At 41.8% G+C, this 25,126-nt stretch overlaps 1 protein-coding gene across 2 annotated transcripts; it reads right to left on the reverse strand.

The window, feature by feature from the left end:
• Positions 1-5,215: 5,215 nt before the first annotated feature.
• Positions 5,216-25,094, reverse strand: LOC108700360. Of its 2 annotated transcripts, XM_018233488.2 has the most exons (9): positions 24,917-25,094; positions 19,711-20,031; positions 15,799-16,128; positions 11,311-11,631; positions 10,152-10,451; positions 9,878-9,904; positions 7,624-7,734; positions 6,457-6,542; positions 5,216-6,129 (listed from the first exon to the last, which is right to left on the reverse strand). In XM_018233488.2, exons 1-9 carry the CDS (start codon positions 24,978-24,980, stop codon positions 5,749-5,751), a joined length of 1,941 nt encoding a protein of 646 aa, XP_018088977.1. In that variant the 5' UTR covers positions 24,981-25,094; the 3' UTR covers positions 5,216-5,748. The 2 variants fall into 2 exon arrangements, with proteins under 2 accessions (XP_018088977.1, XP_018088978.1); XM_018233489.2 differs by lacking the exon at positions 9,878-9,904 and having other exon boundaries at positions 24,917-25,093.
• Positions 25,095-25,126: the final 32 nt, after the last annotated feature.

Genomic DNA, 25,126 nt, shown 5'->3' on the forward strand with positions numbered 1-25,126 from the left:
CACAATTCAGCAGGAACAGTCCCCTAAGTTTGCTCATAGTCTGTACAGAGAGATCCCATAAAACTATGGCAGCATAGGTATTCCCTGTACTAAGCACAATTCAGCAGGAACAGTCCCCTAAGTTTGCTCATAGTCTGTACAGAGAGATCCCATAAAACTATGGCAGCATAGGTATTCCCTGTACTAAGCACAATTCAGCAGGAACAGTCCCCTAAGTTTGCTCATAGTCTGTACAGAGAGATCCCATAAAACTATGACAGCATAGGTATTCCCTGTACTAAGCACAATTCAGCAGGATCAGTCCCTAAGTTTGCTCATAGTCTGTACAGAGAGATCCCATAAAACTATGGCAGCATAGGTATTCCCCTGTCAGTTCAATGGTGCTACGTTGTACGGTGTCTCATACCCCTCTCCCATTGTGTGGCCGGGCAGGTACTACTACTACAACAAGCAGATCCTGCACAAGCCCAAAGGGAAGAGATTCACCTATAAATTCAACCTCAGCAAGTTAATCTTTGTCAATTACCCTGTGTGGGACGTGCATTGCCCTCCCCAGTCTTTCCTCATGGGGAGCAATGTGTGTCTGTCGCCTGTATCGCCCCCCGGGGTGCAGAGAGAGGTAATTTTATTCTCTAAAGACATGGATCTAACAGAATGTACATTCACTTGCTTATATAACACTGCCCTCTAGTGGCCAAGAAATAAAACATAATGCACAGATTTGGCTTTATAAAGCAACACATAATCATGTATCAGCCACAGAAGCTTTTGTATCTGTTCATTTCAGGTCCTACAGAATACCCTCCTGGCCCACAAGCTCCTGGCTAACCAACGTGCCGCAGAGTGATCCCCAGTCTGATGGAGTATGACCGGTGTCTAGAAAAAAAGTCACCAAGCATTGGCCGTAAGTTCTGGTTGTGCCTTAAAGTGGAATGTCGTATGCTTACATTAAGCTATACCCTTGTACTTAAATATATACATTATAAAGTTAAAGGATAAGTAAACCTTTAAAATAAGTGAATGTAAAACTGATGATAGTGCTATTCTAAGCATTTTTGCAATGTACATTCATTATTTATTATTTTTTCATTCCAAGATATTAAGGGATACATGTACTGTTAATATGAATGAATTTTGTTACAACAGCGCCACCTGCTGGTCAGTTTCCCACCAGTCTGACCACCAAGTAGTCAAGGAAGTTGTCAGGAGAAAGAAAGAGGCTGCTCTGATGTTCTTCTGCTTAGGAAACATGTGAGAGAGGTTTATAATTTTTTTCCTAAGCAGAAGAACATCAGAGCAGCCTCTTTCTTTCTCCTGACAACTTCCTTGACTACTTGGTGGTCAGACTGGTGGGAAACTGACCAGCAGGTGTCACTGTTGTAATAGATTGCATCCGGCTACATGTTTTATGGGCCTTTTTTGGCTTGAATGATGGAACCCTCTACCCCTGCAGAGCTGCGTTCCTCAGGCTTCTCCACTCCTACTGGTTGATCGCTGCTCTTCCTCGCTGGTGGCTCTTCAAGGCACTTCTGATTGGCCGTTGTGCTCAGTTCAACTGTTCCACCATCGTCAGCTGTCCTTATCGTAGGGAGGAGAGAATCCAGACTCTTGGTCAGCGACTTCCTGGAGGCTCATTCCCTGGCCATTGGCTGGGGCAGCACAAAGAAAACCTGAACCTCCTACCTCTGCCCACAGAAATTAAAGGGCAACGAGATATCTGCCATGTGACCTCCGCTGTGAAACCTGACCCAGAGGTAGGTCACTGGAGCAAGACAACATCTTCCTGGATTTTCATGAAAGAAATAAGGTCCCTGTTGACCCGCATGGGAACCAGAGTCCTCACAGTAAACCCACCCCCTGCGCTGAAACCAAACATCTGCCTGACGTCAACCCCAACTGTCAACTCATTGTGCGCCTATAATATTTCCTGCTGAAAACAAACCAACTCTGGAATCAGCCAGTCAGAACAGAGGAAATGTGTCAGCGACTCACAGCATCAGTGTGTTGGCTGCATCCAGGAATAAAAATGTTAGGTTGAGGAACACACACATTATTCATTCCTCATAGGAACTAAATGGGAAAAAAGCAATATAAGCCAAATTACTAGCATTTCAGGATCTTTATTTTTCCCTTCATAAAATACCATAAAACAAAAAACATATGGCATATACAGCCAATTTAAAAATACCCCAGTGATCCCTGTTAAACATCAAAAGCCTGTGTGAATCATTTGCACCCACGCAGCCGTTAATGAGTTAATGTGTATACAGTAACGTTTATCTCTTTCCCTCAACACTAAACTGTCATGTTTACATCTCCTACACTGGAGAAGCCATCCGCGTGCTTGGATAAGCAATGGACTATGATGTAAGCATATTTACATTGTAATATAATAAGCACACAACCACACACACTGGCCAATCGGCTTCTACATTGTGTGATCACATGTTCTAAAGCTACAGCATACATGATCATACTGATATACAGGGCATTCAAACATGTACATACATGATTTCCTCCTATAAGGCATTAGATATGATATCGTAATAAAAATGCAGCACAAATACAATTTGATTGTTTATACTGCAGTTTCCCCGTGATCAGTTTCATACATTTCAGTTTATAAGGATTTTAAAATAAGTTTAACTGGTAAAATATCAGGAATGTATGAAGACCGTTTCCTATTGACCCCAATGTTTTTTTTGTTGCCAAAGGCCATTGGTGGACATAATGTCTAGTTTTCCGGTTGCCTATTTTCAAGCAAGATTGCCTACTGAATGTCCGTTAGATGTTTCTGTTATATGGGTACACTAATGGCATTCAATATGAGGTCCTTCAACTCCAGTATGTGGGTCACCGACTGTTGTAGGACGATAAACCCTTCAGCATCCCAATAACACCCTTTGGTTGGTTAGAATGTTGGGATTTGACCTTCATCTACTGTTGGAAAGCCTCAAGATTGATGCTCATGTTCTAGATCATGGCTATCAAGAGTGGCCATCCACTGGATTCCTTTTTAAAGAACTCCAAAATGTTCTTCATAAAACATCATCACTTAATTTTAATCCAGGCTGCTAGTTTGAGATATGATAGTCAACCTATTGCATGGAAGAGGCTGGACAGTACTCTTCTGGAACACTTCTAGATCTAGACACTGGTGGCCACATTTAGCTATCAGAACTTCTTAAAGGATCCCTTGTAATTATTCAGTTACCAGGTGTACCTGATGACTTGCCCAAAACTCTTTTAAGCGATGGCTCTTCCACTGTTCCTCAGAGACCTATGTGGTTCTACCAAATTTGTTGAATTTCGGTCTACTTGTTGGGTCCAATATAAGGTGATTTTCTAATAGCTTCTCGTTGGAAGACTTTCCAACTGGAGAAGCAGATTTTTTGAGCAGGAGACCTCACTTACCTTGTGTAAACAATCATAGGGTGAGAAGATGTTATGGATCCCTGAGTTGATCTTGACTTTTGGGTGATAGCCAAAAAGACCACAGTTGACACGAATAATTCCACGGTAGGTTTACTTCTTCTCTTGCCAAGGCAATCAGCAATGTAGCTTCCGCTTTTTAAGGCAAATTAGCAAATGAGGAATTTTCTGATTAGTGACAATGGTCCTTCCTTGTTCCTTACTTCTGTTCCTTAGTCCATCCATGTATGTGCAGTAAAAGTCTAGGGGTACAGGAGTATCATCTTCCTCTTCTATACGTATTACTGGTACCATTGTTTGATAACCTATGCAAAAGGTTGTACAGGTATGGGACCTGTTATCCAGAATGCTCTGGACCTGGGGTTTTCCGGATAACTGATCTTTCCATAATTTAGATCTTCATACCTTAAGTCTACTAGAAAATCATGTAAACATTAATAAAGCCAATAGGCTGGTTTTGCTTCCAATAAGGATTAATTATATCTTAGTTGGGATCAAGTACAAGCTACTGTTTTATTATTACAAAGAAAAAGGAAATCATTTGGAGGTGGGCATACCGTAATTCAGAGCTTTCTGGATAATGGGTTTCCGGATAACGGATCCCCTACCTGTATATCCATTGGCTAAATAATAGCACATAATGACAATGGATATAAAGTACCACTGCAGTAAGTTACTACATGTAGCAGATAAGTCCGATTTCTTTTCATTTGCAGACCCAACACCATTCTCCATGTGACTAAGGAGGAAAGTCAAGTCAAATTTGAGTAATGTATGAACAGTCCAGGGGTCGGTGGTTCGGATACACTGTTGGACACTGATGTTCTTCCAGTTCTTTCCTGTGGATCTCCCAAATATAAAAGGTTTTAGTATGGATTCCATTATAAGAACTCACACACACTATCTTCTTGAGAGCCTGACAACAATTAAGCCAAGAAATTCTAGCTCCACCAATAATAAAAAAAAGTGTCGGATAGTTACCAACAAACAATCGTAATTATTCATACGCCCAGGTTAGAAAAAAATGCAGCACTACCTGAACAAGGTTTCATTCCAGGAGGATTGTGAGTGTTGGGTTGAAGTCATACAATTGAGGTCTACAGTTTGTACTCCTGCCGTAGTCCCTGTCTAATCAGTGCTAACCATATGGCGTTTGTTCCATTTTATAAACGAAAAAAAAAACGAAAACTAAAAACGATACTATCCGGTAGATGCAAGACTGATGTTCATGCATACCCAAATCCTAAGTCATCTTATGTCCAACAAAAAAACTAAAACAGATGAACCAACCATCAGAGATTGTCTCCAACTACTGAAAAGTCAGACTGTTTCCTTTGTTTTGCCCACAATATGAGGTAGATAGGTATGTGGTATTAACCAGAAAAAAAAATCATTCATACAAGACCAAAACTTGTGTTAGAAAAAGACGAATGCACTGAAACAGTCCAGAGGTTTCCTTTCTGGTAGTGTGGGCAGGTGGATCTAATGCAAAGACAAACGTCTCCTATTTTTCCCTTTCTTCTTGAACTGGTTCTATCCACGTCAATGTCCATAACAAATAGTTCCTATATCGATGTTTCTATATCTTCCTTGTTCTTATGACTGTAACATAATTCATCCTTTACCAATGGACACCATCATGTACATGACGTTATTGACGTTGTCTGGCTTGAACCATTTCTGCAAACCAAACAGTTTAAAGAATTATTTCCTATAAAAAAAAGACATCATCCAGGCTTTAGTTGCTGAATTTGGTCATTTGAATTTTCAGTGTTTTTTTTTCCCTGTCGGTAAGTTTCAAAAATTTGAACTCAGAAAACTCAGATCTCAGTCGTATTTGCTTAAACTTGATTTAAATTTGTAATAAATCTTGAGCTTGGGCCAGTGCTCACATGAGCTGATGATGATATAACACACTTTGTATTGTATTGAAGAGATTGGTTTAATTTAATTGACCGTTGCAATATCCAGAGGTGGGGACAGGGCATTTCTGGTATCAGGGCTAATAAAGGCCAAACAAAACCTAGACCCTCTCACCTAGATAATCAATCTTCTCTTGGTACTGATACCAGTAATGCCATGGAATCCCTTCTAGGTGCCACTTTCCTTATAGGTTGATGTCAAATTACAAATATTGGCATATATATATGGTGCTTCTATTAATAAAACACCATAAGTCCGCAACACTTTTACCGTTTAGGCCTTGGGTTCTGAGTCCTTGCCCATAGCAGGGGTGTTTTCTGCACCAGGAACAGGCTGAGGGTTTGATGCTGGAGGGTATCAAGCAAGGGGATAGCCTGTGGGAGGGGGATATCCTTAAGGAGGAGGATATCCTGCAGGAGGATATCCTGTGGGAGGGGATCCAGCAGGAGGGGCTCCTGCAGGAGCATATCCCATAGGAGGAGCTCCGGCTGGGGGAAATCCCTCAGGGGGGGCACCAGCAGGTGGAAATCCCACAGCAGGGGCTCCGGCAGGTGGAAATCCCTCAGTGGGGACTCCAGGAGGTGGATAACCCACAGGAGGGGTGCCAGCAGGAGGATATTCCACAACAGGACCTCCAGCAGGAGGATAAGCTCCGGGATAAGGATATACACCAAGAGGATAACCAGCTGGAGAAGGATAACCAGCAAGAGCATAGCCAGCAGGTGGGGGATATCCAGGAGCTCCTGGTGGTCCAGGAGGATACCCAGGCATACCCTAAAAAAGGGAACAAAAACAAAATGTTATAACAGTGCAGCTAAGGGTAAATAATCACCTACACAATCTACTGTACAAGTATCATACATTAAACCGACAGCAATGTCAACAGTCAAATAGTTTTTTATGGTGGAACAATTCAAGGACAAATGAGCAAAAAAAAAATGACGAAGAGCTAAATGAAGAGGACAGTGATAATAAGTCTTTGCTCCAGTTTTAGTAAATGCTGTGGGCTAAAGACCCTTTCATCAATCATTTATTCATCTCTGGAGAGAGAAATAGAGACGCAGGGGCAGACAGAGGAACGATATAGGGAGGTTTCTTTACCTGATTTGGGATGTTCGGATTCATCATTTGAACATCAGTCATTTGTCCTTCAGGAGCTGCGTATCCTTGAGTATGAGAAGAGTCCGCTATAATGGCAAGATAGACATTTGTAAGGTTCTAAACAAGCACCTCCCTGATCCCTTGGTTGGTTTTAGGAAAGTATCTCCCAAAAGTCAAATGTTTCTCAATAATGGTTGGTCAAGCCATAAGAACAGTAGAGATGGAAGCATGAAAAAAACAGGAAATAACAAGGGCGCATTCTGTACTGTAACTGTAAGTCAAGGGTATGGGACCTGTTATCCAGAATGCTCGGGATCTGTGGTTTTATGGATAACAAATATGTCTGTAATTTGGCTTTTTATACATTACGGGGTTATTTATCCGAATTTATCTCAATATTTTCTGATCAAATCCGCTCTGGTTTTTTTATGCTTTTTTATTATTACATTTTCCCAAAAATTTGTTTTACGGTAAAAAAAAAAAATCAAATTTTCACGATTTTTTCATCCGATTTTCATGATTTTTTAGGAATTTTCACCCGAAAACTATGGGGTATTGCACAAAACCCAGTGCACATCAAAAAAATCATTGGGACTTCTCCCATTGACTCATTTGCAACCTCAACAGGTCTGAGATGCTGAATTTTCAGATTCAAACTTTTCCATCGTCTGGGTTTAATAAATTCCGAAAAATTTGTGATTTTTTAAAAGTCCGATTTTATTAAAAAAAAAAATCAAAAATTTTTCGGAATATTTGCATTTGGAGTTTAGTAAATAACCCCCATAGTCTACTAGAAAATCATGTCAAGTTTAAATAAACCCATTAGGCTGGTTTTGCCTTCAATAAGGATTAATTATATCTTAGTTGGGATCAAGTACAAGTTACTGTTTTATTATTACACAGAAAAAGGAAATCATTTTGAAAAATTTGGATTATTTGGATAAAATGGAGTCTATGGGAGACAGCCATTCCATAATTCGGAGCTTTCTGGATAACTGGTTTCTGGATGAGGAATCCCATACCTATAAGACAGGCATGCTGTACTGTAAGTAACATATTTAAAGAGGAATAGCCTGGCCATGCTCTACTGGAATTGAAATTATTCATTATAAGCTTAATAAAAGATTTCTTCTTTAGGGGGAGATGAAAGTAAAATAAAGACGTTACCTGCTCCGCACAACAGTTCCTTGATTTTCTTTCTTTTAAGGAGAGCCAATACGAGTACCGATATGCCGAATATGGGCAATAAAATTTTCACGTATTTGGTCCAGTAGTAATCTGTAGTCAGTGCAAAACACAATATAACAGTCTGATTAAACATTTGTTATTAAACATTACTCTGCTTACAGCGACAGTCTCCTCTCTCCTTATATTCACTATTTCTATCTCACCCTTCTCACTCATTGGCCTCATTCCTTGCCTTTTATATAGGGGACAATAATTATTTATAAATATTCATTTCAATCTCAAGAAGAACTTTCCTAATTAATATTAGAAGTCACTGATGGGTTGTTCTGTGACCATATAAAGACACAAGGCTGCAGGCTGAGTTATACAGGGAACTCTGAGTATCACTCATGTATTATAAGGGATAATGTACCCCCTACTGTAAATGATAAGGATATTAGAAGTCACTGAGGGGTTGTTCTGTGACCATATAAAGGCACAAGGCTGCAGGCTGAGTTATACAGAGAACTCTGAGTATCACTCATGTATTATAAGGGATAATGTACCCCCTACTGTAAATGATAAGGATATTAGAAGTCACTAAGGGGTTCTGTGACCATATAAAGGCACAAGGCTGCAGGCTGAGTTATACAGGGAACTCTGAGTATCACTCGTGTATTATAAGGGATAATGTACCCCCTACTGTAAATGATAAGGATATTAGAAGTCACTGAGGGGTTGTTCTGTGACCATATAAAGGCACAAGGCTGCAGGCTGAGTTATACAGGGAACTCTGAGTATCACTCATGTATTATAAGAGATAATGTACCCCCTACTGTAAATTATAAGGATATTAGAAGTCACTGAGGGGTTGTTCTGTGACCATATAAAGACACAAGGCTGCAGGCTGAGTTATACAGGGAACTCTGAGTATCACTCATGTATTATAAGGGATAATGTACCCCCTACTGTAAATGATAAGGATATTAGAAGTCACTGAGGGGTTGTTCTGTGACCATATAAAGGCACAAGGCTGCAGGCTGTACTGAGATCACCGAGATCTTATTGATAGTTTATCACTGTAACTTGCAGTACCAAAGTTCACCACCATAAGTGAGCGATGCCACAAGCTATGGTTTTCCTATTGCCAAAAATACATAAAATGGAATAATTTTAGATTAACACCTATTCATTTCCCCCACCCCTGTTTTAAATCAACTACCCCTTTAAGAAGGGCATGTGGCATTGCATTGGCATTTCAGACAGACAAATGGTAAGTGAAAAATGCAATGAGAGAATGCAAACACTATACCAGACTAATACTATATCTGAGGTATAACAATCAAGCCAAATGGGTGAGAGACGGAAGGAGAGACACACGGAGGTAAATGGATGTGTCTGTCGGAGAGGAGCCGCCCCTTCAGTCCATGCAGCACAGGTAATGGGAAATCAGGGCATTATGGTGCACTGGTTGGTATTACACTCACTTTGTCACAATCAAAATGTCAGCTTCCATGAGGATAGGTGTTCTGCCTTTCACTAAAGTAAACCTTTAAAATAAGTGAATGTAAAACTGATGAGGGGGCTATTCTAAGCACTTTTGTAATTTACATTCATTATTTATTTTGTTTTCATTCCAAGATATTAAGGGATACATGTGCTGTTAATATGAATGAATTTTGTTACAACAGCGCCACCTGCTGGTCAGTTTCCCACCAGTCTGACCACCAAGTAGTCAAGGAAGTTGTCAGGAGAAAGAAAGAGGCTGCTCTGATCTTCTTCTGCTTAGGAAAGATTTGAGAGAGATTTCTAATTTATTTTCCTAAGCAGAAGAACATCAGAGCAGCCTCTTTCTTTCTCCTGACAACTTCCTTGACTACTTGGTGGTCAGACTGGTGGGAAACTGACCAGCAGGTGGCGCTGTTGTAACAAAATTCATCCATATTAACAGTACGTGTATCCCTTAATATCTTGGAATGAAAAACAAATAAATAATATATGTAAATGACAAAAGTGCTTAGACCTGTTTTAAAGGTTTACTTATCCTTTAATCAAAGAAGAGTTTAGATATGGACAAATCACAAGTTAAAGCCTGGACCTGATCTTATAGCACCTGTCTGGGACCAACCAGTGTCAAAATCCATCACCATAATGTGAGCAGTGGAGGGAAGACAAAATGTGGAGACTGGCTTGGGAACTGAAGACCCAGAATTGGGGGCGTAATGATCATGTGAATACATATCATAGTACCTACCTTTTTTACTCCCAAATATGCTCCAAACTGTGGAAAAAGTTGAAAGGATTTCACTTCCTTGACCCATGTGCATAATGAAAAGCTTGATGATGATCTAGTTATTTGGTGCGGCGGGGGAGGGGGTGATTTTGTTAAGATGGGCGTGCTACAAAGATGGACTATTTTAGGAATTTGCAAATAGGGTTGTTTGCTCCAGATACAAAAAGTTTTGGGTTCTCAGCCATAAAAAAAACATCAACGCACAAGTAGCACACTCGTTTCGCACATTACTTACCACTTAGTTTGGACTTGAAGGGTCTTTTGGAGCAGATGTCCTTGGAAGAGACCGAAGCCACCTTGATTTCAGCCGCATTCTGGACGTTGCACTGAAACTTATTTTCGAATAGGGAAGATCGCAGTGCGACATTGATGGTGCTGCCATTTTTATAGTGCTGGTAGAAACTCGACACATGGCGGGTTTTCCAGAAATAGCTCAGCCCAGACTGGTCTCCTGGGATGTGACATCTGAGGGTAAAATTACACCCCTCGCCAGTTGACCTCAATGTGCTGGTTATATTTGGAGTTGGAAGAGGCTCTGTAATCAGAAACAAAACAGCCCTGTAAAAAACATGGACAATGCCGAGCTGTCTTCTGGGTAATTTTGGGCACCTGTGGTTATAGACGCAATACAATGTAACAATAGACAATAATATTCTAATGGGGGGTATTAAAAAAGTACTTGAGACTAGTTGTACATGATTTCATGCCATTCATTGGAGGAGATTAATGGAGATCTCTAGAGGCTTCGCCTTCTCAAAGAGACCATAACATACCGTAATATAGGACATTAAATATAACTATATTTGGTAAGCTCTCTACTGATAGCTTTTCCAAACCGAAACTGAACCCTCATTGCCCTCTGCACTCATATCAACAGAATGCAACCTTGGACACTGTTGTTAAAGGCCTACAACATTAGAGGTTCTACCTATGTATGGACCCAAGAACAAAAATGGCTCCCCATACTACTTAGACTGGGTCCCCATGATGCATTTCAATAATGTGAAGGTAGTTCCTAGAGTAAAAAAATCATAGGTTCACATTTGATTCTAAAACATGTGAAGGTAGTTTCTCATTGCCCTCTGTAGTCATATCAAGAATACGCAACCTTGGACACAGTTGTTAAAGGCCTACAACGCCAGAGGTATAGACCCAAGAAAAAAAAATGGCTCCCCATGCTACTTAGACTGGGTCCCCATGACGCATTTCAATAACGTGAAGGTAGTTCCTAGAGTAAAAAATAACAATTATAGGTTCACATTTGGTTCTAAAACAAAATTTTGGATACAAAGCTAATTAAGTGACTTCATTGGGGTCCCCTGCAAAAAAAAAAAAAAGTTACATTGCAAGTCTATGTGAGCATTTCTTGTGAGCACTTATATGTAAACACTTACCATAAACAGTGAGGTTAAATACAATCTCTTTTGACTCTTTATCCACAAACTCAATGTGGCCGGTGTAGATGCCGCTGTCCTTCACCCGAAGGTTATCGATCTTTAACCTTGTGCCGTTCACTCTTGTGCTGAGACGCTTGCTAAACTCCTTGTTAGTGATCATGAATTTTCCATTCCTGTACACGCCCAGTTGGAATTTTTGCCCATTACTTGTGAAGTACCAAGTCACACTCTCTACTGGAACCAACATCTTTCGTTTCTGTGACAATTCCACTAACCTGTTTCGAAGGCCAGCGACCTCCTTAGGTGCCTCTTGTGTGTCTGCAACAAGAACACAAACCCCTGATTAAACCAATCTGTGATCTATACAGAGGATGGAAAGGTGGAACCTACAATGGAGGTCAGCTAAGACAGTTGCTTGTGAACCCAGCCATCTTCCCATGCCTCTTGTCCTTCAACATGGAGAAAGTATGAACTTATTGTCAAGGAGGAGGTTGGTGGAATGGTGGCACAGGTCGTATTTAGATCTGCAGATCATGAAAAATACCATGTCAGCAGCATTCTTTCTCCTGAAACAGTTACCACCATCACCATTCTGGCCAATCGTTGGTACAAGACAATGAAGAACCCAGAATCATCAAGGCAGCCAGAGGGTAGAGGTATAAGCACCAGTGTAGATGAGTTTTTAGTCATGGGGGGAGGGATGCAGAGAGCTTAAAGGTGGCCATACATGGAGAGATCCGCTCGTTTGGCAATGTCGCCAAACGAGCGGATCTCCCTCCGATATGCCACCCTTGAGGTGGGCAATATCGGGCTGATTGATCGTGGGCCCTAGGGCCCAACAATTGGATCCTAAGGATGCCTAACGGGCGGTCGGATCGCGGGACCGCATCAACGAATAGATGCGGCCGCGATCCGACGGGATTTTTTGTCTCGATCAGGGGAAGCCCATCGGGGGGCCCCATACACGGGCCAATAAGCTGCCGTCGCGGTCTGTCACCAGCTTTTATCGGCCCGTGTATGGCCACCTTAACATGCCTATTGACACTTAGGGGCAGATTCACTAAGGGTCGAATTTCGAAGTAAAAAATACTTCGAAATTCGACCCTCGAATTGAAATCCTTCGACTTCGAATATCGAAGTCGAAGGATTTAGCGCTAAACGTTCGTTCGATCGATCGAAGGATTTTAATCCAACGATCGAAGGAAAATCCTTCGATCAAAAAAAGTTTAGCAAGCCTATGGGGACCTTCCCCATAGGCTAACATTGACTTCGGTAGCTTTTATCTGCCGAAGTAGGGGGTCGAAGTTTTTTTTAAAGGGAAAGTACTTCGACTATCGAATGGGCGAATAGTCGAACGATTTTTCGTTCGAATCGAAGTCGAAGGTCGTAGTCGAAGGTCGAAGTAGCCCATTCGATGGTCGAAGTACCCAAAAAATACTTCGAAATTCGAAGTATTTTTCATTCGAATCCTTCACTCGAGCTTAGTGAATCGGCCCCTTAAGGTCAGATAATTAGACAAGAGCTTTGCTGCTTACTTTTCACCTTGCAGGAACCAATCATTTCCTTGCCTGCTCCTGCCAGATTCCAGCCATGTCTCCTGAATGTGCAGAAAACAAAGCGACGATTTGTATAGGGTTTCGGGCGACTATTGTGATATTGAAAATTAATATAAGCTTCATCATACTGAAATAAGAAACTTTGTAAATATAATCAATTAAATATTCTGTATCGTTTCTGAAATAATCAAGTTTATCTTCACTATTCATCTGTTTCTCTTCATTCTCTCTTCATGCAGCAGTTGGGTGTCAAATATTCATTGACAGTTAGATCCAATATATTTTATATGGGGGCTCGCCCTAGAAAACGTTTTAGAGCTCACTCGATTAAAATCACCAGACATCATGTCTCTCTACATGCAGGATTTGTGCAAAAGACAGTTATTTTGTTAGATTTTGTTTTTACTGGAATCAGTTATCTGAGTGAGCTCTAATACATCTGCTAGGAAAGGAGCCCCCCTATAAGATATATTGGATCTAACTGTCAATGAATATCTGACACCCAACTGCTGCATGAAGAGAGAATGAAGAGAAACAGATGCTGAGAGAGGGATAGTGAAGATGAACTTGATTATTTCAGAAATGATACAGAATATTTAATTGATTGTATTTACAAAGTTTCTTATTTCAGTACAAGGAAGCTTATATTACATTTTCATTTTTGTGATAGTTCCCCTTTAAGAATGTACCGTTGTTTGTCCTATATAGGCTGGTCTACTCAGTGTTTATAAGTGATGTGTGGATGTGTCTAAATACTCATGGGTTTAATCTTGAGTTGGGTGGGTTTGAGACACCAAAGTGGCTGGTTGAAGTAGGTGGCATGTCCACACCTCATATACCTTGAGTGCCGGTAATTCTTTCCTATTAGATGTCCACTCTTAATGGCATTAATGGACCTGCACCCCTTTGTGACATCACCACTAGAGGAATTAGGGTTAGGTGGGTGTACAGTTTTGGAAGACAGGCCAGGGTTCAGTACAGGCCAAAACTACATACATAGAATAGGCTTGTGACAATCTCTTGTTGGTTGCTCTGGACCCATCTGATAAAGCCTCAAAGATCACGCCCTGTGAAAGGACCTTAAACTTACCATAGCAACCAAATTGAGTGTCTAAATAAAGGATGGACAGGACTTATTAGAATGACAAATCTTCCCGAGGTTGATAACACCAACTATTTGCCTTTTGGGGGTCGTAGAAGAGGCAATCCCAGCTAAAAATCCCAGACTTGTGTCATCGGGATGGCACTCGGAGCGCTTTGTTTTCCGAAGTCGTCCGAAGTTGCCTCACCAGGAAACTTTGGCTGACTTCGGTATACGAAGTGCTCTGAGTGCCATCCCGCCAGTAATTTCGATTCTAGCCGGCGGGGATGTAGTTCGGGGCGATTAGTCACCCGAGGAAGGGGCAATTTGTTGCGGGCGACTAAATCTCCCCGAATCTTCTCGTCTGTCTCTGCTCTAATGCAGAAAGAACAGTAGCAATGCACTGGATGGGTAACTCCCCACCATCAGAGCTTGGATACAACTGGTTAACAATTAAGGTTGCGAACTTTTCATAAAATTTCCACCGGCCGGTGGTGGGGGCGGGAACAAAAGGGGCGGGCTATGCCACGCAATGGCCAGAAGGAGGAGAAAAGGTAAGTTTTGAGTGGAATGGGGGCAGGCCAAGGGCTTTTATAAGGGGTATTACAAATTTACCGGCGGCTACATTGCGTGTAAATTTGTAATATGGCCCCGGCATTGGCAGGAGTCTCACCGGCCGGGTGGCAACCCTATTAACAATGCAACACCTCTCTTTAAACTTACTTACAAATTAAAGGATAAGTAAACCTTTAAAATAAGTGAATGTAAAATTGATGAGAGTGCTATTCTCAGCACTTTTGTCATTTACATTCATTATTTGTTTTGTTTTTATTCCAAGATATTAAGGGATACATGTGCTGTTAATATGAATGAATTTTGTTACAACAGCGCCACCTGCTGGTCAGTTTCCCACCAGTCTGACCAGCAAGTAGTCAAGGAAGTTGTCAGGAGAGAGAAAGAGGCTGTTTAGGAAAGATTTGAGAAAGGTTTCTAATTTTTTTCCTAAGCAGAAGAACATCAGAGCAGCCTCTTTCTCTCTCCTGACAACTTCCTTGACTACTTGGTGGTCAGACTGGTGGGAAACTGACCAGCAGGTGGCGCTGTTGTAAAAAATTCACTCATATTAACAGTACATGTATCCCTTAATATCTTGTAATTAAAAAAGAATAAATAATGAATGTACATTACAAAAGTACTTAGAATAGCACTCTCATCAATTTTACATTCACTTATTTTAAAGATTTACTTATCCTTTAAAGGATCACCAACAAAAATTGACAAGGTCTGGGGCCTATGTTGTTTTATTGACCTGGTTTCTACACCCTCTGAGTAACCTGAATCAGGAAAATTCCTGTGCATTCCCGCAACAGAAAGTTAACCCACCCCTAAATACCCCACAGACCAGACTGGGCCTTAATCCTCAACGCACAAAATGACTCTTTGTTGTGTCCAATTGGCTTTTTCGTTATACTATGCTTTGTGTCGACTTCTACCTAATGATTGATTACATGAACTGACATGGGTTAGTCTGATTCATTCATTTGCTGGTGCAATCTCTATGTTTACTATTAGGTGCCAAATTGCATCTATAGTGTGAGATACACAGAACGCCTGTGCTTAGCCTCAAAGAGTAGAAAATTCTGTCTTATGTTGGTTGTGCCATTGATGAGTCCAACTCTTTCCTGCACAAGGAAACTCTGAATTTAACAGGCAATAAATACAGGACTATTGCTCTGCCTTGCATCCCACAGGAGCTCCCTCTAATGCCTATGGAATTGCATGCTAATATTAATGCCCATGGGTCCACCATGCTCCATTCCTAACATAGATATATATTTATATACATACCAGACACAGTAACATTGAATGAGAGGTCAGTTATCTCCTCGTTAGTAAGCGTCATGGTGGCAGTGAAGAGTCCACTATCCTCCAGCTTCAGTTTCTTAATCCTCAAAGTTGCTCCCCCATTAGAAGCTTCCAAGCGTCCGTCATACTGAGCGTTGGAGACATCAAGATTGTTATTCTTAAATTCTGCCAGTTTCACTTTGTTGCCATTGGTAACCATGAACCAAGTGACTTCCAAAATGGAAGCTGAAAGTGTCAGATAGTTTGTCAGGTAGACAGAGTGGTTTAGATCCCCAATCACCGGGATACCGGTACCTTCTTTTTCTTGAGGGACTATGGAAACAGGAAGAGAGTATTTGGCATTAGAACTACAGGTTCTTCATGTATCCATTGGTCAACGTTATTCCCTTACCACAACTGCTATTGGGTTTGACCAACAAAATACTCAACAAAAATAATCAATCATTTAGTGGCTTAACAGATACATTAGCCACTGTATCACCAGGCTTACCAGTGAGATAAGGCCTACTCCATAGCAACGCTACCATGATATTAGTGCAGTTAGGTCTATGACAGTTTGATGGTTTAGGTTTGCCTATGGGAACTGTATTTTATGTAAGATCTATCTGCAGGTATGTAGGGCTTTCGTGTGCATCTTTCCTTTTTGGGGCAGAGGGAGTCAATGATTTCCCCTGGGTGGTCCAAAGGCCTTCGCCAGAAATGGCCATAATTTGTGGGAATAGGATGGCAGTTGGGTGGAAATTATGATAGTAAGCTTTAAGCAACTTTGTTTAGGTTGAGCTGGTAGGGCTTTGTGGTGATGCCTACATGGAGTAGTGTCTCCACTGGGTTTAGAGGGAAAGAAGGAGCCTACTATAGTAAGTTAGGTTGAAAAAAGACATACAACCATCAAGTTCAACCTATTGACTCTATTTTAACCTTCCTAACTGCCAGCTGATATAGAGGAAGGCTAAAAAAAAACCATCTGAAGCCTCTCCAATTTGCCTCAGAGGGGGAAAAAATTCCTTCCTGACTCCAAAATGCAATGGGACCAGTCCCTGGATGAACTTGTACTATGAGCTATCTCCCATATCCCTGTATTCCCTCACTTGCTAAACACCATCCAACCCCTTCTTATACCTATCTAATGTATCAGCCTGTACCACTGATTCAGGGAGACAATTCCACATCTTCTCACTGTAACAAACCCCTTCCCAATATGGAACCTCTTTTCTTCTAATGGGAATGGGTGTTGGAGGGGCTGGGTTTAGAGGGAGAGAAGAAGCCTACTAGGTTAGAGGGGCCATCTTTAACAATTATTTTTGCATCCCAATCAATAAATACACTGTCTCCTCTTCCTGAGGGCCAAGGTTAGTGCTCCTGTACCCCATGTCCTCTCCTTATGGCCTTGGGTTAACACTGCTCATAAATAGACTCCTGTTCCCATTGTTATACACTAGGCTAGCATTTTCAAGGCACTTTCAACAACAAGGATATATAACAGAAGGTCACATCACGTATGGAATAAAAATCTGACTAAATGACTGCTCAACAGAGTTGCCAGTTGCAGTTACACCCGCCTCTGTCTCACTTTTACACCTTGTTCCACTATAGGAGGATTCTTTTAAATGATGTAAACAAGGCTGGACACAGACAAAATCATCAGTAAGTATATATCCAGGGCACACATACTAATGGTGGTATCCAAAGAGACTTCCCAGTGCTGACTTACTCCATTTTATGCAATTGCCATTGTTATCTAGGATGTAAATAAAATGATGGCCAACCCACAGGATGAGTTGAAGGAAATATAGTCAATGTTTATGGTATAAATAACAGGAAAAGTCTCAATCTGTTCTATGGCTGGACCTAATCTGATCCCATGGGGGGCATCATTCTGTCATTGCTATGCAGAAGGGAAGAGACCTTCCCAATACTAGTTTAATGCATGTGATTTGCACCCATCCCGCTGGCAGACGAGGCAGTTCAGGGAGATTAGTCGCCTCGCGTGTATCACTTTAATCAATAACCCTTGGGGCAGGGAAATCAACTTCAAATAGTCCAAATATATTTGCTCTAAACTGATGTCTCCTTCCTTCATAGACAGTGAACCTAGTTCTGACCACTGCGGGGTTTTGTTTTGACTCCTATCCATAAATATAAAATACAGAGAAGGAAATCCCACAATAAGTGATACCCGTATATGTAATTAAATCTATTTTAATAAGAATAACATTTTCTATCTGTGTGTATTTATCATGTAAATGTTTATTTTTTATGAGCAACTCCATGACACCTGGAGGTAACTGCTCATTTCCCAGGCTCCAAATGTCCAGAAACCTCACTAAACATTTCCCTTGGAGATGGAATTTTATCGGCAGTCTGTGTTTTGGCATGAAAATCAATGAGACATTGCTGCGACTACATATTTATATCCAGGGCCGCCATCAGGGGGGGATAGGGGGGACAAGCGTACCGGGCCCGGGCATGAAGGGGGCCCCGGCAGCGCTGAATTTTTTGAAGATCCGGGCCCCCCTTACGAGCGCCCGAGCCATACGTCTTGCCTCTTGCGTTGCCGAATGCGGAAGTGCCGAAAAGCTGAAGCCGATGCGCCCGAAGTCACGGAAAAAGCCGAAGTCCCGAAGCGCCGAAAAGACCCGAAGTCACGAAAACAGCCGAAGCCGAAGTCCTGAAGCGGCGCAAAGACCCGAAGTCACGAAAACAGCTGAAATTGAAGTCCTGAAGCGGTGAAAAGACCCGAAGTCACGAAAGGAGGCGAAGTAGAAGTACTGAAGCCATGAGTTCAATTCTACTGAACACCAGTTTGTGTGTTTTTTTTTTTTAATCCCCTGGCCACCAATGTATTATTTTAGGAAAATAATAAGAAACCTCTCTCAAATCTTTCCTAAACAAAAGAACATCAGAGCAGCCTCTTTCTCTCTCCTGACAACTTCCTTGACTACTTGCTGGTCAGACTGGTGGGAAACTGACCAGCAGGTGGCGCTGTTGTAACAAAATTCATTCATATTAACAGTACATGTATCCCTTAATATCTTGGAATGAAAAAATAAATAAATAATGAATGTAAATTACAAAAGTGCTTCGAATAGCCCCCTCATCAATTTTACATTCACTTATTTTAAAGGTTTACTTATCCTTTAAGTTCATGATCAACCTTCTACCCTGACCTATCTCAAAGCAACAGTTGCCATTCTGTACAGGGATATTAACTTATACAGCAGTTGCGGTTAAAAAAAAAAAAAAACATTTATAAGTTGACTTCATGCTCCTATGCTCCTCTGAAGCCCTCTCAAACCTGCCTTGGAAGGGTAAAGAATTTCTTCATTACTCCATATTGGAATTAAACAGCATTCTCTGAATATTTGTAACTAAACATATGGGTGGGCAATGACATGCCATGTACTCTAGACCATTGGTAGGTGGACTTTTATGGAATTTTCAAACCCCCCTTGGATAGCCAGCCTTTGTTTGGGGTCTACTTACCTCATTAATTGATAATGGATCAGTCATTCAGCAATAATTATAAGAATATCTAGGACAGCAAATTGGTTTTGATCCCTAATACCACCCGACCTTCAAACCAGGTTTTCAGGTGTATCTAGGAAGGCAGTAGACAGTCTTCTCAATTCTACTCTTATCTATTCCTTAGGCCAAGCCTTCCTGCCACTGCTCCAGGGAAAGCCCCACAGCCTGGGAAAACCCTGCTCTTCCCTCAATCTTACTGTTAATTGAGCCATGTTGTAGAATTTTATTTCGAAGAGCAATCAGCCTAGGTCATTCTTATGAGCTGGATGACTATCCCATCCAAAAAGTACATATCGTAGGACTAGAAAGAATGTGAATATAACTGTAGCTCAGTTTCTTAGTAATTAGCAAGTGTCTACGGATACCTACCACTAACAGTGAGATTGAAAGCAATCTCTTCTGTCTCTTCATCCTCGAGAGTAATGATGGCGGAGAAGATTCCACTGTCCTCCTGGGTCAGGTCACTGATCTTTAACGTTGTCCCATCGTTTGACTCTTCCAGTCGGTCGGTAAATTGATTATTAATGATCTCAAATTGCTGATTCTTGTATTCCGCCAGTCTGGATTTCGTCCCATTGTTGTTAAAATACCAAGTGACTTGCTGTGCGGGAGCTTCCAAGCTCAGATAATTGGACAAGAAGATATATTGATTCAAGTTGCCACTCACGTGGATGGGGCCGTCTTCTTTGGCTGTAAGAGAATTTTTTTTATATATAAGGAACTTGAAATAGCAATAAACTTTTTTTTCACATCGTCTCCTATTGATTACTGCCGGGAAAGCAAATGAAATGGACACTAGACAATGTATTTCTACTTTACTTTTGTATTTTTCAAATGAAAGTATTACATGGTGAACACAAGGAGAGCAATGAATGGAACAGGACAGGTGCAACACGAGATAATTGATAGGGAAACACGATATAAGGGGAGGAAAGAAATCCCACATAAATGGTGCAGAATAGGAATTCGTGAAGCACTGAGAAATGGTAAGGAAATGAATGGTGCAGGAGAGGTGCAACATGGGATATTTATTAGGAAGCAGTGACATAAGGAGAGGAAATGAATGGCATATGAGAGGTGCAGCATGGGATATTTATTAGGAAGCAGTGACATAAGAAGATGATATTAATGGTACAGGAGCTGTACAGCATGGGATATTTATTAGGAGCAGTGACATAAAAAAGAAGAAATGAATGGCACAGGAGAGGTGCAGCATGGGATATTTATTAGGAAGCAGTGACATAAGGAGAGGAAATGAATGGCACAGGAGAGGTGCAGCATGAGATATTTATTAGGAGCAGTGACATAAGAAGAGGAAATTAATGGCACAGGAGAGGTGCAGCATGGGATATTTATTAGGAAGCAGTGACATAAGGAGAGGAAATGAATGGCACAGGAGAGGTGCAGCATGGGATATTTATTAGGAGCAGTGACATAAGAAGAGGAAATTAATGGCACAGGAGAGGTGCAGCATGGGATATTTATTAGGAAGCAGTGACATAAGGAGAGGCGCAGCATGGGATATTTATTAGGAAGCAGTAACATAAGGAGAGGAAATGAATGGCACAGGAGAGGTGCAGCATGGGATATTTATTAGGAAATAGTGACATAAGGAGATGATATTAATGGCACAGGAGCTGTACAGCATGGGATATTTATTAGGAGCAGTGACATAAGGAGAGGAAATGAATGGCACAGGAGAGGTGCAGCATGGGATATTTATTAGGAAGCAGTGACATAAGGAGAGGAAATGAATGGCACAGGAGAGGTGCAGCATGGGATATTTATTAGGAAGCAGTGACATAAGGAGAGGAAATGAATGGCACAGGAGAGGTGCAGCATGGGATATTTATTAGGAGCAGTGACATAAGAAGAGGAAATTAATGGCACAGGAGAGGTGCAGCATGGGATATTTATTAGGAAGCACTGACATAAGGAGAGGTGCAGCATGGGATATTTATTAGGAAGCAGAGACATAAGGAGAGGAAATGAATGGCACAGGAGAGGTGCAGCATGGGATATTTATTAGGAAGCAGATACATAAGAAGAGGAAATTAATGGCACAGGAGAGGTGCAGCATGGGATATTTATTAGGAAGCAGTGACATAAGGAGAGGTGCAGCATGGGATATTTATTAGGAGCAGTGACATAAGGAGATGAAATGAATGTCACAGGAGAGGTGCAGCATGGGATATTTATTAGGAAGCAGTGACATAAGGAGAGGAAATGAATGGCACAGGAGAGGTGCAGCATGGGATATTTATTAGGAAGCAGTGACATAAGGAGAGGAAATGAATGGCACAGGAGAGGTGCAGCATGGGATATTTATTAGGAAGCAGTGACATAAGGAGAGGAAATGAATGGCACAGGAGAGGTGCAGCATGGGATATTTATTAGGAGCAGTGACATAAGAAGAGGAAATTAATGGCACAGGAGAGGTGCAGCATGGGATATTTATTAGGAAACAGGCACAGGAGAGGTGCAGCATGGGATATTTATTAGGAAGCAGTGACATAAGGAGAGGAAATGAATGGCACAGGAGAGGTGCAGCATGGGATATTTATTAGGAGCAGTAAAGAGAGGAAATGAATGGCACAGGATGGGGTGTAGCATTGGAAAGGCCTGAAAGCTTTGAGTGAGAAGAATTAACAAAAACAAAATGTGCAGTAACTGACAGAGAGGAGCAGGGAGTAAGTAAATATGAGGTTGGTAATTACACACATTTTGAATCAGGGAAAGCATACGATACGATACGAGATGGAACCATGTTTCCAGCCGGCCAGTGCCACAACACACACAAATGTAGGGGAGAAGAGAAATCCTTCCCCTGCTTTTCTGTCTGTGACATCATTCAGCCCAGTAACAGGCTGGAGAGCGACCTGATTGGCTGGAGACCGCAGTGCATCCTGGGAGGAGAGGGTGTGCCCGACTGTGAAGCTGTGTGTGTAGGCCCTGCTGGATCTGTGAGGTGTGTAGGAGTGCAGAAAGAGGCTGTCTGACCCTGCCACGCTGCTAAAGCTTCAGAGGAGGAAAGTGCCATTGGTGAGAGTGATTCTGGAGAAGAGTTATTTGTGATTCCAATGTGATCTGCCTCTGAGAGAAAGCGCTGAGTAAATCCCTTGAAGAGAGGATTTGCCACAGAAAGACAGGCCTTGTGTAATTTTGCCTGCTACGTGGGAAGCTGCTATTTTCCAAGGGAAAAGGTACTCTGTGGAAAGGTAGCGCTACCAAGGGAATAAGAGCTCTGGGGAAAGGGACATTGCATTTGGAACTGTGTGCTTTTTAACCCTTCCAGACAAGTGGGACTGTGTTTGAACAGATAGTTAAAACCTAATAGGGATTTAGGTAGTGTCCCTTATATTCCCATACAGGCGTGACTTGTGTATTAGTTACTACTTTACAGTTTATATAAAGTTAAATATTGTTATCTGCAAAGTGTGTGTGTTTATTATTTCCTAGGGGATTCCTCTGAGGTAAGTTCCTCAGTGCTCCCTAGGTGGAGGCACTGCGCTGTGATTCCTAGTTCCCAGTACTTTTCGACTTGCAAAAGGGACTCAGGGCCCCTGAATTGCCAAGGAAGCTATTATTTAAAGGGACAGTAACCAAATTAGCGTTACACAAACTTAAAGAGAAATATTTAGAGACTCAGGCACAAATATATGTATTGCTCTGTGCTTATTCAGTATCCCTGGCCTCACACGAGGGACACAATCCTGACATCCAATCAATAAGCAGAAAAGCCAGTGACTGAGATAGGGCAGTTGTATTACACAGAGCTGAGACTACGTGCGACATTAGGGCTATAGCACATGGGGCACATCTTCCCTGGCTTATTGCACCCTGTGCCCAAAACAGCCGCTTCCACCTCTGGTGATGAACTACATTTTTCACCAGGTTTCGTTGCAAAAAAGACATAAAGCCACAGACTCCAATGAATGAAAAAATTGTCGCCCCTAGACTTCAATGCATTTGACACTTTTTTCGCTGTTTTGCATATTTTGGCGAAGCCAAATCAGTCAGATTCATCCTTCACTAGCCTCCTCTAATCTCAGAATGGGAATCACATGAGAACTCTGGAATCAGCCTGGAAATAGATTTTTAGTGCCGTTATTCTGAGAAACACCAGACCCAACACTGGGACATCACATGTTTCTCACTCATAAATAAGAGTCAGCAGTACTAGGGATTTTCTTTGCTGTTGGAAATTTAAGTTGCAAGTTTTCAGCCAGTCCACATGTACTTGGTCACCAATCACATTAAAGGAGAACTAAACCCTGAGAATGAATATGGCTAGAAATGCTTTGTTTTATATAATGAACTTATTGCACAAGGCTAAAGTTTGAGCTTGTCAATAGCAGCAATGATCCAGGACTTCAAACTTGTCACAGGGGGTCACCATCTTGGAAAGTGTCTGTGACACTCACATGCTCAGTGGGCTCTGATTGGCTGTTGAGAAGCTAAGCTTAGGGCTCGTCACTAATTATCCAGCAGAAAATGAGCTTCCCCTGTAATATAAGCTGATGCTACAGGTTTGCTGATTATTAAATTCTGATGCTAATTGCACTGGTTTCTGTGCTGCCATGTAGTAATTATGTGTATTAATGACTAATCAGCCTTATATTGTGACATTTCTATTCTATGTGTACTGTATATTGTGAGTGGGTCCCTAAGCTCAGTAAGTGACAGCAGCACAGAGCATGTGCAGTGAATCAGCAGAAAAGAAGATGGGGAGCTACTGGGGCATCTTTGGAGACACAGATCTTTACTGCTAAAGGGCTGTGGTTGCCTTGGGCTGATACAGAAGCACAAAACATCATGTACAACATTTCTAGCCACTTCTTTAGTTAAGCTTTGGTTCTCCTTTAATTCTGGCAACTGTCTGGCAACTGGCCCTGAGAAAAGTGTCATGGTGCTAAATGTCACAGAAGGAGGCAATGTAGGCACAAGTCTATAACATTTAGCGCTAGAGGAGCTCGAAAAAAAGCTGGAAAAAAAACCTAGGTAGCAGCCAACCCTATGAATATTTAGGGCGCCCCCTCACCACCAAAGGGCCCCCTGCACCTCTAATTAAAACAATGCAGCATTGGTTCATTCTCCTGTATCTACGGTTGCCACCTTAGCAGCCTTCCTAGATTTCTCTTTTTCCTCCTATTAATACCATTGGCATCAAGCCACCCTCGCTCCGGCCAAGTCTCCGCTTCCCACAATGCTTTGCTTGTTTTGTGCCATACCTGAGTAGAACAACATTATAGTGTGCAAAGCATTGTGGGACTTGGCAGTCTTCCACACTGTTTCTGTAGCCGGCTAAGCAGTGAAGAGTATTACATTTCAATAGCTGAACGGTAGTGTATTTGTAAAAAAAACAAAAATGGCGGAGTTCCCCCTACCTGAGGCGCGGTGCATCAACATTACAGAAAGATCCCTTATCTAGAAACCCCCCTGGGGCCCAAGCATTCTGCACAAGAGATCCCCAACATGCAGCACAGGAGTCCATTGAGCACAACGCTGCGGGTTTGTTTGTTTGTGTTCATTCAACTGGTTCCGACCAGAGAGAAAGAGAAAAGCCAGTACTGACCTGAGCAATGGAGGATGACTATGAGGAGTATAACGGGCAGGAGCCTGGGGCCCGGCTGCAACATGGTGCCCTTGATAAAGTGGAGTGAAGAGTCTCATATACACACAGAGGAGCAGCTATAGGGTGGGGAATGCATTCCTTGTGCAGAGATGGGGGAAGCCACAGGAGGAGGAGACTAAAGAGGAGGAGGGAGAGCAGAGGAAGAAAAGG

This window comes from Xenopus laevis, chromosome 8S (assembly GCF_017654675.1).
Source record: "Xenopus laevis strain J_2021 chromosome 8S, Xenopus_laevis_v10.1, whole genome shotgun sequence".
NCBI lineage: Eukaryota > Metazoa > Chordata > Amphibia > Anura > Pipidae > Xenopus > Xenopus laevis.